The sequence below is a fragment of the Physeter macrocephalus genome, chromosome 8 (genome assembly GCF_002837175.3).
Source record: "Physeter macrocephalus isolate SW-GA chromosome 8, ASM283717v5, whole genome shotgun sequence".
NCBI lineage: Eukaryota > Metazoa > Chordata > Mammalia > Artiodactyla > Physeteridae > Physeter > Physeter macrocephalus.
The window spans coordinates 150,806,827-150,824,861 of record NC_041221.1 but is presented as its reverse complement, the minus strand read 5'-3'; the positions used below and the strand labels follow the sequence as shown (position 1 = coordinate 150,824,861).

The window sequence follows — 18,035 nt, the reverse complement described above, 5'->3', positions numbered from 1 at the left end:
CAGTGTCTGGAAATTATCTGTATTACATATTTCTGCATTGCCCCTTCCCACTAGATTTCAAACTCCATGACGATGGAGGCCATGCCTGTCTTGTTTATTATAATCCCCAAACACTTTGCAGCATGGCCAGCACTTAGCACATATTCATTAATTACTTGGCCAGTGAATGGATGGGCTAGTCCTGTCCCATTCAGAACTGGCCACTCTGATGAGAAATAGCATACAGAGCACTATGTGAGATCACTAGATGGGAGGGCTAGTGGAGATCATTCAATGGACACCTTCATTTTACAGAGGAAGGAGGCAAGACTCAAGGCTTGTCACAGTCACATAACTAACTAATGGCCAGACAGGAAACAAGGTTGATGTGCCACATTTTGAAGGAGCAGTGGTACTTGGGCCTGGAACCCCTTGCACATGGTTGGTGCTCAGTAAATATAAATGCACTGAAGAGACTCTAGATCTTCCTCTGCTGGGCATGGAAACTGGGATAGCCACTGAGTCTTTCTGGGACTCAGTTTCCCCATTTGCAAGATGAAATATATATTCTGCTTATTTTATAAAGTTACTGTGACAGTTAAGTTGGATAATTTAAAAGGATTATTTGGCGATTCATGTGAAGACCCTGTTTGGCAGATGCAGGAATAAAAAGCTTAAAAGAAAGGTCACTGCCTTTATGCCAACTGTGCTCCTTGTATAGACAAAGAAAGGTTGATGTCCAAAGAGAAACAAGAGCTAAAGAAAGAGTCAAAGGCAAGGAGAAAGTATGAGGAAAGGCTGGTGGTACAAATTTAACATTGTGGTGAAGGACTTGGGCATGGACCCCTTTCTGTTTCTCTGTGGAAACATTTTTGTAACTCAGAATCTTGATAGCGCTGTCAGAGGAATGAAATCAGTAGTGCAAATTTTGAAACAAATGTCAGAGATCTGTCTGGGATACTGTGAAATCATCAAATTTTCATCAAAATGGAAAACAAAGACTAAGGAGTCATAGGTGCTTTGGTTTAATTTATCCATTATTTATTGGCAACAGTTCCTGTTTCCTGGAGTCATGTGGATGTCACGGGGCAGGCTGGGTGCCTGAGCCACTTGGGGTTCTGGAAGGAAATAAGACGGGTAAGTGGATGCTGTGTAGCCATCATCATGGTCTTAAGAGTGTGGACTCAGGACTGGATGGGGTCAAAATGGAGGAATAGCCACTGGAAAACCTGATTTGACCACTAGGAGGTCAGTGGTGACCTTTTTAGAGATCAACATCATATTAGACCTAGGGACAAAAATTAGATTGAAGACTATAAGTGTGCAAACTGAAAAAGTGAGTATAGACTGTTTTCAATAATTTGGGTGGTGAATTTTCTTGAGGTGGGCAGGGTCGAGAGAACACATTTGGGTCTGTACGTGACACAGGAGAGATTTTACTGTGTTGGCAAGCAAAATATAGCAAGGTCTAGGAAAAAAAGGAAGAGGCTCAAGAGAAGGAATATTTTTCCTTCAAGGAAAAGAGTAAACTATACACACAATGTTAAGGAAATCTAAAGAAAAAAGCTGAGTGGGGATGGATAAGATTATTGAGATCAGAATTTACTGGCATTCTTTATGAGGGAACCTGGTCTTAGACACCGGTCTAGCTCAGACACAGGTAGGTCTAGTTGACAGCCAAACCAATGCCCTTCCTCTATCTGTACCCATCACTCTGTGTTTATCTCTTTTCTTATTAAGAAATATAATTTTATTGGAGAATACCTATTTGGCTAGAGAGGGAAAGATTAAGGAATATAAACTAGTTGGGTCAGATTATAGTGTATGACAGATAATTCACTTTTAAAGAGTAGAGAAGAACCCCTGTGGTAACTGTCTATAGTACTGGGGAAGGGATTAATTATCAGGTTCTGAGGATCTTGGTGGGTTATCTATGATGGAGTCTACTACAGAGAGGAGAAGTCAGATGTTGAAGGAGGAATCATGAATTGCCGTATCATGGGAGCTAAGGAAGGTGGGTTATGAAGCCTAGAAATCATGGGAGGGATGGATTCAAGATGTATTAAGGCTGTATGAAATCACTTGAAATCAGAGAATATAAGGTCTAACTTGACAAAACAAACCTAGAATGCTGAGGCAGGAGGAATTTGGGAGAGTCTGAGGGATGAGAGTAAATGAAGAGAGCAGTGATCAGAAAGAGCCTCCAGGACTCGACTGTATCCTTTATTATCCTCACAATTTAAGGTAGCTATAAATTTCAAGTTGTGGTAAAAGTTTTCTCTGGGTTCCCCCTTCAAATTTCTTTAAAAGGGGAAGGGTTGGGCCCTTCCTCACCTTCTCCTTACTTGAAGTCCAGCGAGTGAGCCAAGTTCCTACAATCTTGGTGCCCAGATAAGTCTTAGATGTGTGGTCTGTTCTTTGATGTCAAATCCATAGTCGAGCTCTGGAACCATCACAGGGCCCAGAAGAACATTTTCAAAGATCTCATGAAAACATGAGAATATGTGAAATGGAAGGAGAGACCACCTTAAACCCCCAGGGTTCTCTGTGTTCAGAGGTTTTTTCAAATTTGACCCGTTGGTAGACTTGAAGAAATGGACTGAAAATTGAAAATTAATAATTTCTTTGGCTAAGCTTGAAACTGATTTCTGTTTGTCCATTTTACAAAATTAGCTATTAAAAAGTCACTATACTTAAGAAAGTTTAGGAAAACAGAAATAAGCAACCATATTCATATCCCCTTAACAATGTAACTTAAAATTATTAGTGGTTCCTTTTCATCCTTAACAATACATATATATCTTTTCACAGCTGCAGTTAGCTTTCATGTAATTATAGGTCTTTTTGACTTATCTTAAACATGTGATATTGTCCTGTGGTTTCCAAAATTATTTTAATGTTTACAATATTCCATCGATTGAACGTGTCATGATTTATTTACCTATTGCCCCTACTGTTGGGAAAAAGGCAAATTCCAAATTAAAAAAAAAATAACACTGCAGTAAACAATTTGGGGTCTATACATTTTCCTTCTTGTCGATTATTTGTGGGGTCAAAGTATGTGTTATTAATTCTGTTTTACAGAAAAAGAGCAGATACTAGTCTTTTTTGAACAAATTTATTATACAAACATGAACACAAAAATGATAATAAGAAAACTATAGCTACAGTATCACCATCCAAGTAAATCAGCTTGCTTCCTTTTCAGTTTCCCTAGAAGTCTTGATTCAGGTGTATACATCATTTTACACACTCAACATTATAATTTGCTTTACTGTAAAATCCTCACAACCCTTTTAAAGACAGCATGCTAGTCCATAAAGATGAACTAACCATGATCTAAGTAGCCTTCCCTTTCAACTGGTTAGGTAGTGCTGCTAATTTTTCCCATCTTTAAATCCTGTTGCAAAGTTTATCACTGTTGCTAACAACTTTTTCCTATTCAAATATTGTTGCTTGGATGAATTTTGAAGAAGGGATTACTAGGCCAAAGGGTATGAAGATTTTTATGACTCTTTAAAACTACTGACCAATTACTTTCTGAAAACATACCAGTGTCCACTCCACTGCACCAATGCAGAGATGTGTATTTGTCTCACCTTTCCTTTTTGATAGAAAAGGTAGGCAAGTTCCTTTTTCTTGAAAAGTAGTTATTCATTCTGTGTTACATCTTCCAATGTCTTAGAATGGAAAAAAGAGTGTACATTTTTGTCTGTGTGGATTACATGTTTATTATTGGGTCATTTATTTAGTGATGTCTTGATGGTATTCTTATTTATTTGCATGAGTTCCTATGAGCACATACTTTTTAACCATTTCTCTTATTTACTGCTACTATTTTACTGTTTTAAAAAGAGTTATCTGTGTGGTGTGGTGTGAGAGAAGCAAGAATTTATAGAGAATTGCATGTTTGAATGTGCTAGTCTTTCCTCTTGGCAATTTCTTTTGTCATTCTTCCTCAAATCATAGGTAGGTTGCTGGTCAATTTCCTTTTTTTTTTTTTTAATCTTTTCCACAGGTCTTCCATATTATGTTGTAATTGGCGTTTTTACATTTCTGTCCATCTCTAGACTCTTGAGATATTCACGGGCAAGGAGTGTGTGTTATTCATTTAGAAGAGAATAAACATTCAATAGACACTAGATGAACAAAAATATTTAACTCTGATCCACTGGAGGTATTTTAAGGTGGGAATCTGAAACTTCTCGCCAAAACAACTGCCGATCAGTTTTCCTAGTAACAATTAAATAATCAGTACTTTTTCTATTGGTTTGTAATGGCATTCCATCTACCTGCTTCCCTGGCACCATGTACACCGCATTATTGTTTATTTCGTATCTGCAGCTATTTGTTTCATTGTCACGTTTGCCCACTTGTGAGCTGAATGAATGCAGAGATCACCATCTTGTTCTTGCTCTCTGTCCTGAGGTACTTAAGGATAAATGGTAGATTCAAGTGATACATTGATATAAGACAAATTTGTAAATGCACTTGAGTCTACTTCTGGGTTTTCTGCTCTGTTCAACCATTTCTACTTAGGTACCTGGCACTTGGCTAGGCTTAGGTGATAAAATAATGAGGAAGCTGTGCCTTTGTTCTTGAGCCCTCATTCTAGTGGTGTGAGCACAACAGTTGATAGGTTGCTTCAGTACAATGTAAGCCGTGATAGATGTATGTCCAGGGTTCCCTAAGAGCACAGAGAAAGGGCTGCTCGCTCTGTCGAGAATGCAAGTCAGAGAAACCTTCCGGGAGAGAAGATGTCTGAGCCAGATGTTAGAGGGTGAGCAGGTGTAAGCCAGACAAAGAAAGGAGAGGGTATTTTCTAGGTAGGGAAATAATGCCAAGTACAATTGATCTGTATTTTTGTTTTTGAAACATTACTATCTTCATTATTGCTATGTTGTGCTTTTAAATAGTGTTAGGCTTTTATCATTTTAGTGGCTTTTTGTATGGAATATTCCTTGCCTTTTTTAACAAAATTATTTTGCCTAATAAAATTTAGAATTTTTTTGTTTACTTCCTAGAAAATTTCTCTTGGGATTTTGTTAAATGTGCAAATTAACTTGAAGGAAATAAAAATCAATTTTAGTCTGTTCAGCTAAGAGTTAGTCTCTTCATTTTATATTTATCTCTCAAAATTTTACCTTTTTGAGCCTAGGTTACAGCAGATCTCATGATAGTTTTTCTTTATGCATAAATTTATGAATATCTGTATGCATGTACATTATATGTAAAATATATGAGTTAATGTCATAAAAGGTATGTTTTGGATAGAATTTCCTAAATAAAACTAGTATACTTTTACTTAAGAAACAAGCACAGACGTTTGCTTTGTTAATTTGGGCTAATTTCAAATTGTACATGATTGAGGTTTTCTATTTTTCTTATACGGAAATAACATGTTGCTATAACATTTAAAACTTTATATGTGTCTCAAACTTTTGTTCTCATGTTTTTCAATATTTATCAGCAGTTTTGTGTTAGATTTTTGCTTTCTACTTTTTAAGATGTAAAATTTAGAATTATTTAGGCCATCTTATATTTATTACTGATATTTGCTCTTTCGTTGATTATTCTGAAATCTTAAGTTGAATGCTTTGTTCATTTATCTATGATAAGTTTAAATGCTTTTATCATGACAGAAGACTGCTTTGGCCAAATTGCGTAATTTGTACTGTTTTAAATTCTTTAAATAGGCTGGGTTCATTTCTCAAATCACTAATTACTTAGGGAAGTGTTTTGCAATCTGAAATTCCTGGAGTTTTATGTTAATATAAAACATACCATCCATTTCTGCTTTCAGAGAATATAGTCAGAAAAGTTTTCTTTAATGTTTTCATTTTGAGATTATATTTCTTTCTTTTATATGATCATGGGACAAAGAGAAGTTTCTTTGATGCCTTGTGTAGGGGTGTGTGTGTGATTATTTTTAATGCTTTTCCAACTTGTAAGTTATAAGATAAAGAGCAATTATGTTTGTCAATTTTTTCCTTATTCTTATACTTCAAAGTTGTGGATTTTTGGCTTTTGTTACTCTCCTGTCCAGTATAATGGTTTAATTATGTATAATCAGCAAGACAGGAACTTCATCATTATATATTATTAATCGTAATCTCCCCTAATACTTTTTACCATGAAGTCTACTTTAAAATATTGATTTTCTTTTTATTCAAGCTTTATAGGTTAATTTTTGCCCACCAAGTCTTTCAATGCAATTCTTGACTTGGTCTTTTAATAGATTAAAACAGATGGTTTAATGTTATAGTTTCTACCTTGATTTAATATCTATTATCCTAGACAGTGCCATTCCAAAATCTTACTTCCAATTAAAATATACCATAATTTGGAAGATCCTAGTCTCACATTTTATATACCCATTTTACATTCTAAGAGGTTCCTTGAAATATCTCACAAGGATTGTATCATTATGTTTAATTACTTGTGCCAGGGAGTCTCAAAGGCTGATCTGCTGTTTCTCCATTGATGGGTTAGGAGGGTCTTCAGTGGGGGCTGTACATTGATCCTGAACCACAAACGTTTAGTGTTATTGAGGATAATTAAAATCAGCATCCACAGACTAAAGTTAACCTGTCATTGGACTTAATTGGAGAAGCTAATTCATACACGCTACTCACAAGCTTTTGCTGAAATGTGTTTATTTCTCTGCACTCTGATCCCCATATTCCCCAGCTCTGTATCCTGGGCTCCTTTCCTTGGATAAAGTGGGGCTTGGTTGCTAATTGAACTACAGAGTTTTTACGTCTTTTTCAAAGGCGTCAAGTTGGAGGAAATGTAAAAGTTGCTGATTTATACCTATTTGCCTGTTAAAAAAATTTCCTTCCATGGAGGAAAATGAATACATCTCTTGTTTAGTTGCCCGGTATTTCATCTGTTTTCTAATTTTGTAGTAACAATTATGTCGATTAGTTTGACTCATCAGTAACAGGCTTTCCCTCTCATTAGTGTTTCTTTATCATTTTAGCTCTGCTTCAACATGGTTTTCACCAATGCATCTTGAAAGGTGATTTCTCTGATTTCATTCTCTTTAATTTAGATTTTTTGGGTAAGCTTTCTCAAAAAATGAAACCATGTAATAAAATTATGGCATCTTTGGAGATAAATTGCACCCTGCCTGTGAATAAAATTTTTGTCATAGCCTTTTACCTTTGAGGATTCTGTAACGTTGCTTCAGCGTCACTTGAAGTCAGGAGCTAAATTTGACAGGATGTAGCCTATGGTGAAAATACAATTGAGAAGGCACACAGGTTGTGTCATGTACTGGAGATGTAAAATTAGTCTTCGATTTCCTAGATGAGGAAATGATCTCTCTACCTTATCATGTAATGATGAGAATCTGTTTAGGTATGTCATTACTCCTTTGTAAACTTCAAAAATGAATATCAGCATTCTGGAGTCCCAGGCTGATAGGTAAGTAGGTAAATCATAGTATCAATACAATGTAGGATTATAAAAGAAATTAGAACAAATTAATGGAGGGTTCAAGGAAGAATGATAAGGGTGATAAGAGAAAAGATGATATGAGAATGGGATCTTGAAGGATGATATCCTGTGATAGGGTGGTGCTACATGGAAGGGCATTCTAGGTGGACGGAATAGTATGTGCAAAAACATGACACTCTGGAAGGCCAGGAGAGGTGAGAGGCTGAAATGGAGGATTGACTGTGGTGTATTCTGCCATGATAGGGGATTAGGGTTAGGGTATTGTGTGGAAGAAGATGAAAACTGGACCGGGGATGGGCAACTGGCTTAAAAGGTGGCTCATCCATAGGCTGACCAGGAATGCTAAGGTAGCCTGATTAAAAATATTTTAACTGATAAGAGCAAGCAGACTGGCTTCTTCACTGATTTAGAGACGGGAGTGGTAAACTATAGCAAAAGGAGCCTGTCCAGGTCTTTAGGAAAGCAGTAGAGGATGGCTGTTCCCTTACCTTCACCAAGTGCCGGGGACTCCCCAATTCCAGGCCATGTATTACCTTATAATAAGCTCTCTTTTATAAAGCAGCCTGTGTGACTCTCTTCCTAAGAACCACAGTGGCTTAACTAACATGTTAGGCCACTGATCAAAGAGATGCAGAGAGAAGTTAGCCAGAAAATTTATTTCTGTGGCAGAGTCAATAGGAGTAACTGATTTATCAACTGTGAAAGTGGAATTCCCTAAAGAAGTGGACAAGGGTGCTTTCCTTCTTACCAATCATTATTTTTATTAATATATTTTACAAGACTGCAGTTGAAATAATATTAAATACAAATTTTTTTATACAGAAAGTGTAATAAAGTTAAAATAGTTCCTTGTAATTCATAGCATTATTGCAATGCTTACAAATTTTTTGCATAGAGTGTGCAAGGATTGATGTTATTCAAAACAAAACTAAAAAGCTCTTCTTACATCACACCCAAACCCAGAGAAAAACAACCAAATCAAATAAAAAAATAATCCAAAGGCTGAACTCAAGTGCTTTATGGGAATGGGGTTCCTTTTTCAAAATCTTCGAGCAAATGGGACTTGTATGACCTTATTTTTACTGTGTAAAGCACCAGAATCTGGCTTCTCCAGGAGTGCATTTAGCCAGTGCAATGATGGACGGTCCCCTATCTTTCCCTTCTCAAACACGACCTCTTTAAAAAATGTGTCTCTGCTTCTTCGTGGCCTCAGAAAGAGAGAAACTTGATTGGGGAGGTGATTAACAGATGGAAAACTCTGTTTCCCCCATCACCAAACACTGGATATAAATTAAGTTAGTTTTGTGTCCACCCCAGATTCAGGTTTGCCGACTCTTCCTTCTACTTTGCCAGGATCTCTCTTCTCTACTAGGGAACCTGATTGCTGGCTCTGGTGATGTTAGTTCCATGAGACCCTTTAAAGGTACCCCTTCCTGATTTGCCATTTGGACACATATACCAGTAAAAGAAAATCCCTGAAAGACTTCCCCTGAAGCAGGATATTTGACATACTTTAGCTCATGCCATTACCAAGGTTTAAGGGGCGGCTGAGCCACAGGAGCATGACGGGACCCTGCTTGGCACCGGGGTTGACTGTGTGAGGAGCAGTGAGAGGCTGTGTCCACAGCCCTCCAGGGGATCAGACGTGTGCTGTTGAGAAAGCACAGAAAAGCAGGCTGGACCCCACCCTCTGCTGCTGTGGTCACTCAGCTCTGGATGGGGGCAGGTTGACAACAGGACCTGCAGGAGGGCATACTGGTTTAACCTGTTCGGATGGTCCCTGGCTGAGTTAATTCTTCAAAACGATTTTCTCTTTTAACTCTTAGAGATCAAACCCTGATCCCTTGGCTTAGAAGATGAAAGTGCCCTAAAGCCACCAAGTTGTAAGAACTTCAGATGCACTCATCTTCTCCCTCAGTCGTTGGAATGCCACAAACCTCTTTTCTGAAACTAGGACACCAAGCGTCAAATGTACAGGTTCAAGGTTAAAGGGCGCCACTGTTGCAACACGAATTGGCAGGTGGGTCCCATTTCCAACTCAGATAAATTGATAGTGATGGCCTGAGTGCTTTGGTGAGAAAAATTCTGCACATGGGGAGGGTGACAGGCCATTAATGATGACTGACAAGGTATGAGGTATGGGACTCAAACGATTATCCCACAGTGGCCAGCTTGGATCCCGCATGCCTAATGCTAACTGAATTCTTTCTAGTCTTATTTTCTTGCAGGGAAATAGGGATGATCGAGTTCCTTTCTATTTATTTGATTCTTTCCTGGAGTCTTGCCACAACTAAAAGTAGGGAAGAATAATAACCAAATGGTATCAAAGACCTCACCTAAAATAAGACATTAGTCTTTTGAAGTGAGGTAGAGTGGAAGGAGAGGTATGTGAGCAGAGATGCTGATTTGTTTAGCCGCAACTATAGATCATCGAGTATTAAAGTTTTCTCTTAAATGTAAGGCTGACAACCCAGGCATCTTCACATTTATAAGGACAAGAAGCCTGACTTACTTACCAAGAATCATAGACCACACTATTTTGTTTTTTGGTTCCAGATTCTATTACTCAGACAGATCTTCTATATTTTCACCGTAGGTATCTCTCTTTCAGTACTATATGCTGTCACAGATGAGAAAGGATGGAAAGAAGGGAGATAAAAGTTTTATAGCCTGATCCACCCAAGAAGGACTATTCTAAAAACTGGTAGGAGACACTTCTTAACAGCTCGAAAAATAGTTTGACATGTTGGTGACTTCACAGCATAGTGGCCTGGAGTTAGACCTGCATTCCAGCTCTGCCTTTTTCTAGCTAGTGGCTTTGAGCAAGTTTCCCAGCCTTTCTAAGCCTCAGTTTCCACATCTGTAGATTGGAACTATAATGGAACCTAACTCAAAGGATTGCTTTGAGGATGAAATAAGTGAATGTGTATAAAACACTTAGCACAGTGGCTAGTACATAGTAAGTGCTCAATGAATATTAGGTAATAAAATATTATAATTGGAGAAATAGAATCCAACTCTTGCCATATCTTAGTATAGGCTTTGGGTCCAAGGAGACCTCTTTGACCTTATGCAAAATTCATGGGTGTGAATCTTTTTGAGGAGAAGTTTCAGAACTTTGCTCAGATTCTCAAAAGAACCTATGACCCCCAAAATGTTAGGACCTCATGAATTATATGAATATGGGGACTAGAGAAGCACCAATGTCTTCTTTGTCAACAAATATCATCTTCCTGCCCTCAGACAGTCCTTTGCTATACTGCTCCCATGTAACTTCACGGATCAGCCTGGGATTTAGGAAATCTGAGCTCTCTTTGATTTCACTGAAATAACCCAAATGCAGGAGTAGGCTGCAAAGACAGTGGAAGAAGTGGGACTACTCGGCGATTCTAGGAGTGCAGAGTAGATTTCATGTAAGACAGATGTTTCCTTCTCCCTTCTCCCAAAGAGGGCAGCCTCATGCTTGTTTTATTTATCTGACCTTAGCTAATGTTCAGCGATGAAGCAAATTCCTCCAGTCCCTAGTGAGGGTGTCCAAACGCCTAATGAGGCATTTTGGAACACTATTCTGGTTTCCCATTGCGACAGCTGGATTTGGACTCTAAAAATACTTCTTGCCTATAGCAACTTCTCCTCTGTTCAGTTGCAAACCTCACGGAAGTGGAACTGATATTACTACTTGTTGGGCAGAAGTTAAGGAGACAGCATTGCTGTTGGTATGTTTGAGACTGGTTACTGATGGATTTAATAACTTCGTTAATGCTGTTCCGACATCACACCTCCTGTTGCACCCTATTGGACAGCTCTTTTTTTTTTTTTTTCAAGGGAAGATGCTAACTTCCTACTCTGTCAGTATCTATAAAAGGAAGCGGGGAGGGGGGCGGATAAAACCAAAGAAACTAGCCCATGGAGCATTGGTCACCCCACATGGGATGTTTTCTTTTATCCGTGTGCTCTAACAATGCTCAAAGGAGGACCTCCCGCAAATAATTCTTTTCCCTTTGCCATTCAGACCTGTCTTGAGAAATTTCAAGGACTCTATTATGAAGAAAGCTTTTAAGAACCACAGAAATCACATTGCTTTTGAAAGTGCTAATGCGTGCAGTGTGCCTTGCCGGCTTCAGAGTGCTTTATCTCTTATCAGTGGTTTAGCTTTGTGAATGAGAAATTCAGAGGCAACTGTGTAATTTTAAATTCTGATTACCACAAAGAAAGAGATGCATCTGACATCCCAGTGCAGTAGCGTTGACTATTTTAATGGAAATAGGTTGGGACTAGGGGAGCCTTCCAAGGAGGAGAAAGTGATGAAAGACCAAAAGAAAGACATTTTATCTTTGAGATAAAAGGCCTGTTTTCTAAGGTTGTTTCTTTTATTATGACTTTTTTTCCCCCACCTGCTACTGGGGCGCCATGCAAATGTATCATTCCTGGAACTGCTTTGTTATCCTTTTCGTGCCTAAGATTTCCTGGAGCAGAGGAAAGAGAGGAAAGGGGTTTTGTTTACAACTCACTTAAATTAGATTCACCTTTCAGAGAGCCTTAAAAAATAAGGATCAGGTGCTTAGATGGATATTTACCTCCTTGTTCTAAACATCAGGCTACCTTTTGCCTAAAATAAACAAAAGCAAGATATTCTCATGTAGCTCTTCCTGTGAAAGGCCAATTTAATCCTCTTTTAGTTGAATCCAGATAAAATGCTGAAGGACTCCTTTAACTAATGTTGATTAGGGTCTGGTAAATGGTGGGTATTTTTATTTAAAAACAAAACCAAAACACCTTTCCTCCCTAACAGGAATACTCATACTTACAAAGAATCATTCGTAACTGATGCTATTTTAACAATATTAAATATGAGTATAAAGCTTTGGATTAGCAATAGGGATGCTGACTGAAGGGACAAATCTCTGGTAGGAACCTGCCTTACTACACAGAGGCAGAGATGCTGGAATTCAAAATAGATCTTTTTTTTTTTTTTTTTTTTTTTTTTTTTTTTTTTTTTTTGTGAATCTCCTACACCAAAGAACAAAGACCCAGATCCTTGGAAACAACACCAAACTGGCATTAATCTGGTCCCCGCCCTCCACAAATCCCGGCAACAGATTCATGAAATAATTCTACATTTTTTTGTCCTACATATTTTCAGATGTTCCTTTGAATATTTCTAATTATTTGTTGGTCCCACCAACCCTTCAGGCCTGATGTGGTTGTAGGAAAGCGAGTCCTCTGTGGGTGTGAATAACCGAGGTGGTGGATGCCAAAAAGATACGTTGAGTCAAAAATATTCTTCAGAGGACCATGGAATGGGCATCTTTCTGGAATATGGGAAGGTGAGATGAAAACCTCTACGCAGAGACTGCAGAAATAGTCTCTTCAGGAAAGAGACTCTAAATCAAAGGACCCCTGCTTCACTTCTTGTCACACAATGATACTGACCGAAGGAACCCCCCTATTTATATATGAAGGGTTCCAGGAAGAACCTTTTGGAGGATCACAGCTTTCCTCTTCCACTAAACCCTTCCCTAATTCCATCTTCCCTGTTTCCAGGAATCCTGTGAGCCTGTGTTTCTCCGAGAAGTGGATCTCTTTTACATGCAGTGTAAGGCGGACCATCTTTTCTATAACCACATATTTATATTCCCAAGCACGCATGGAAATGTAGTGCTGTCATCTGCTTTCTCTCCTGCTGTGTCCAACACAAATGAGGCTACAAATGACTTCTCTGTCAGGAGTCAGCAAACTTTTACTAAAGAACCAGTTAGTAACTATTTTATGTTTTGTGGGCCAAGAGGTCTCTGGCACAGATATTCAACCCTGCTGGTCCATGTATGCAGTCAGCCATACATAACAAGTAAGTGGACGGATGTGGCTGTGTTATAATAAAACTTTATTCACAAAATCAGGTGACGAGTCCCATTTGGTGTCCGGACCAGAGTTTGTTGACCCCTGTGCTAGAGTCAAGCCTCAAGCAATCTTTGGTCTATGGTGCTGGATATACAATGGAAATCATCCAAGGGAAAACTGACCTAAAGGAAGTTAAAAGCCAATTCAAGTTTATAAGCTCTGTCTCTTGGGTAACAGAAAGATACAGCTTTGTATCAAGTTTCCACCTAGACTGATGTCACCAAAAGGGCTTCTGAAAACCTCTTAAGACTAAACTTTAACAACTTATTGAGCAGATATCCAATAGAAGTAGGTGCTAAACATATTTGGAGATCAACTTTTAACTTATAAAACTTTTCTGAAGAATATTAACGTGCTGGAACTTCTAGAATATTGAAAATTCATTTAAACTCTTTGTTATGCCACCCACTGCTTAATATACTGAGAGATGTGATTTTCTAGAAGATATTGTATATAAGATTAGAAAGGATCTCATTTTTATAAATTAAAGGTATCAGATTTTAATGTAAAAGAGATTTTTTTTTTTTCCAGAATTCAGGTAAAACGTTTTCTCATGACCATGGACAGGTATTCGAGTTGGAGGAAGTTGGGAGAAAAAAATGTATATTGAAGGACTTCATATGCAATTACTGAATTCTAAAGTCTGAACTGAAATACATAATTTAATCCACGCCAAACTTCCTGCTCATTACCTGGTATACCGTAGTCACTTAGCACAAATGAAAATCAGAATTTTATATCATGTCTGTCCCCATAGGTGCTTGATTTCTATTCTTGGTTGCTATTATTCTTTTTATTCTACTTGTGATCTGAGTACATTTAGGATTAATTTTTGCAAGTGGCATCACACCAGTCTTTTTTATTGGCATAAAATTTCCAAGGTGCTGATCTCAGACTTTCATTTAACGATTAGAACAAAATTAGATGAAAGAGGTTCAGGGAACCTGCCGTTTCTTTGTCATCCTTAGGATATGTACTTGAGATGACAAACTGCAAAGATGGTCTGTCTGCTTAAAAAACAACAAAACAAACAAACAAAAACCTTTGTCTTCAGGTATTTAGCCACAAAGGACCTTATAGGTATTACTACTGTTGATCTGAAAGATATGGGGTAGGTGATCCCAGTCGCCAAGGAGGGCTTTTTCCTGGCTTGGAAAAACTCTGGGTGTGGTACATGCAGATTCTGGCGCTGTGATCCTACAGGATATAAATAATACTGAGTCAGAGCAATTGGATATCTCTTTATGGTTTTCCTTTTTAGGCCCTAGTGCTGCACACTAAGCATCTTACGGTCTCCCCTTGAGCAACCCAATTCTTCTGTATGGATGTTAAGCAGGAGTGACTGGAGGGAGCCTGGGGTCCGGGAGCCAGCAGGGCCACTGGTCAGGCTGGAACCATCCCTCCTCACCCCGCTTCTAAGTGACTGAGCAACACAAAGCTTGCTTTTACCTTCCACATGTGCAAAACTCAGCCCGATGCTTGAGTGTCATCTCAAAAATACCAAACCTCTTATTCATTTCCTATGGCACATCTCCCCTCTGCTTGTGAAGTAAGAAAAAGCAGAACCCTGTTGAGGAAAGAAAACAGCAACAACAAACAAATGCCATTCAGGCCTACAAATGTGACTTCGTTTAGGACTGTGGGGCTACTGCTTGCCAAGTGGCATCCAGGATGGTTGAAAGCAGTTACTTCTCCCTTCCAGGCTCCTCAGAGGCCACATCTGTCAGCCACTTGGTTTGCCTACCAGCTTTTAAGATGCCCAGTCATTGTGAAACCCTTCCCCTCCAATCACTCAAAATAAACTACAGGTAACACAAGATAAATATAGGATGTGCTTCTCCTTGCTGAGTGCATTGTTGTAAGGCATAGGCACGTATCCCCCTCTTTGAACAGAGACGGTGTAATCCCCTGTCCCAGCACAAGAGCTGGCCAGGGTGACCCTGGAGCACGATGATGAAAGTGGGGTAATGGGAGGTAGCTGATGGCGGGAATTAGGGAGCTGCTTCCGCATACGGGGGAGTGGGTACTGCTGGGCCCCTGGCGACACAGTGATTCTAATAAAGACACTTGACTCAGTCTATATTAATTTTCAGCGAGCATTTCTGCGGGCATGTGGTACTTTAGATCTGTGATTCTTGGGTCACTGTTCTTAGAGAAAACAATGGTCAACTTAGGAAAATGAATATCCCAATACTGAAAAAATATATAAGGAGATTGAAGGCAAAGAGTTTGTGCATACCTTTAAAAATAAAACGCATGCCTCTAAATTACCTACCAGTCCCCAGAAACATATTTAAAAATAATTTGGTTTCCTTTGCCACTCTTTGATTTCCATCTCCAAATAGCTTCTCTTGGGGGTAGGGGTTCCACTCTTAAAAGATTTGGATTGACGTGATCATTTTGGGTAAGAATCTGTTGGATAAAGTCAACAGGAGTGAGGATGTAACAGATTTTGAGCCATTTTTTCACCTTAAACAGAGACCTATTGCCCATTTATTCTTAGTCTGTCGGACCATCGAGGAGCTTGTAGCCGACTGAGGGGCAACTGTTTTCCCATTTTGTGCTGATTTACAGCTCCTGTTTTGATTGTGGGATAATACGTGAGTTTGAAGGAAGTAATAAGCTCACAGCAGTTGGGTGAGCCTTTCAAACTTTGCTAAAATCCATCCTCCTAATTCATCCAACCACAAAAGCCAAATACCTTTGGATGCAAAAGTGGCACAGCCATGTTGAGTTCCTCTGTCTGACTTCTACGGCAATACCCCATCCCTAACTTGAAGGGGGAAGAAGTTGGCCAGCTGCACAAAAGCTAATAAAGCATCCGCTTTTACTACAAGGGTCTCAGCCCTTGAATGTGACTTGCAAATTCCCGCCATCACTGCCTTGTAATGACACTAAAGGAAAAGACAGGCTGTTACTCACACGTGTAGGCGAATATTCAGTAAGTGTCGATAACACTGTGTGATTCTGCAGGTCTGGGGAATATTGGGCCCAAATTAGTGTTTTGATTTTATCATATATGTGGTGGGGTTGGGATGGCAATGACAGTGGATATCACAGGGTCACCCATGGTTCCTTTTGTACTGAAACCTCATGTTATACAGAGGATAGATATATATATATTTATATATATTTATATATATTTATATCACCCACACGCGCAAACTCACTCACACACACACACACACACACACACACCCACACCCACACACACACACACAAGGTCTTTGATAGGCTTTCTGTGTTCTAGTAAAAATAGCTGGCAGCCAGGGTCTAAAGCCGAAAAAGGCCTGGATGCTGCCGACAATGTCCACTATGCGTCGTCTCTCACAGGCAGACACTCGTGTTTATCTGACAAGTGGAACCGGTTCCTGCCTGGGACAGGAATAATCTCCCATTGGCGCAGACACAGATCTCGAAGACCTTCTGCCTTGTTCCTGTGGGCGTGTAGGATCCATGAGGCAGTCTAGGTAGTTTGATTTTCGCAGCATCTAACTTAATCTAAAGAGAGGAAACAGGAAGGAAGAGTTAGAGCCTGTCATTTATCCTCTTGACATTCCGAAACAGGGGATGAATGTTCAGTTGAAATCAAACGAGCACCTACTATGTGTTTAGAATTGTTGGCACTGGGAATTCAGGGATGAACAAGACAGATAAAGTCTCTACCCTCCCAGAAGCTTGTATTCTAGCCAGACAGCGTTGCACTGGCAATGTCATGTATATATTCGCGTTTCGTAAAAGTGTATCATGTAGAATGTGAGTGGATTCCTAGAGTGAAGTAAATTTGGAAATGACAGGGTAACAATTTTCTTTAGTATGGGACTTCTCAGACCCTAAATACATCTATGTGCATGGTGGGCCTTCAAGAATATGCAGCACTTCCAGTCTTAAATGATGGTCAGGATTATAACTGATTCCTCCAGGGTCCACATTCTGATAGCTGTAAACTGTATCTGTGATGTAGTCACTACTTCTAAATGTGTGTGGTTTGGAGTCTGCAGCTGTCTACAGAGACACTTTTGATAACTGAAAGCTCTATCTGACTAGCTCTTTTAAAACAAATATAGCACATGCCAAACCAATCAAAAGGCAGGCTTGGTATACAGAGGCAGGTGGAGACTGATAACCTGTAAGTAGATATGGAAGGTGGAATAGAGTTTTGCTTTAAAAACTCATTTTTTCTCTTTTAAATAAAATCTTAAGTAGAAAAAAATCACTTATGAACACGACAAAGCCACTTTCAAAAGTTTGCATTGCAATCATATTTTCTTTGGGGATTTGGCTTACCTTGCTTGCAAAAACACGAACAGCTATTCTGTTCACCAAGGCGGGACTGTGCTGGGCTAAGAGAATGAATGTTTGCAGTCTCTCACCTCTTAGCCTCTTGCTGCCTAGTTAAGTTTTGGCTTGTTCTGATTTGGGATAGCTGTTAGATCTGACTTTTCCATTTTCAATGAAAGTAGAAACATACAATGTACACTTAAAAATGTCTACCAGTAAACTAAGTTCCTCTTTAAATAGACGTGTGTGATATACAGCTTAATTATACCAGCCAACTAAATCTTACTTTAAGGTGATGAGAGTTTGGAAATAGCACTCAGTTTTACAGATGTCCTTATAATTCTGTTCTTGCGATACATACTATTACCTCAGCACTTTTACAGATAATGAATTATAACTTGTATGTGTTGTGG

At 39.0% G+C, this 18,035-nt stretch overlaps 1 protein-coding gene across 1 annotated transcript in view; it reads right to left on the bottom strand.

Moving 5' to 3' along the window:
• Positions 1-8,180: 8,180 nt before the first annotated feature.
• SGCD (sarcoglycan delta) overlaps positions 8,181-18,035 on the bottom strand; it is a 422,824-nt gene continuing 412,969 nt past the window's right edge. Inside the window, exon 8 of the mRNA XM_028493399.2 lies at positions 8,181-16,842. Coding sequence (XP_028349200.1) covers positions 16,669-16,842 — 174 coding nt within the window. The 3' untranslated portion in view covers positions 8,181-16,668. The remainder of the gene's footprint in view (positions 16,843-18,035) is intronic.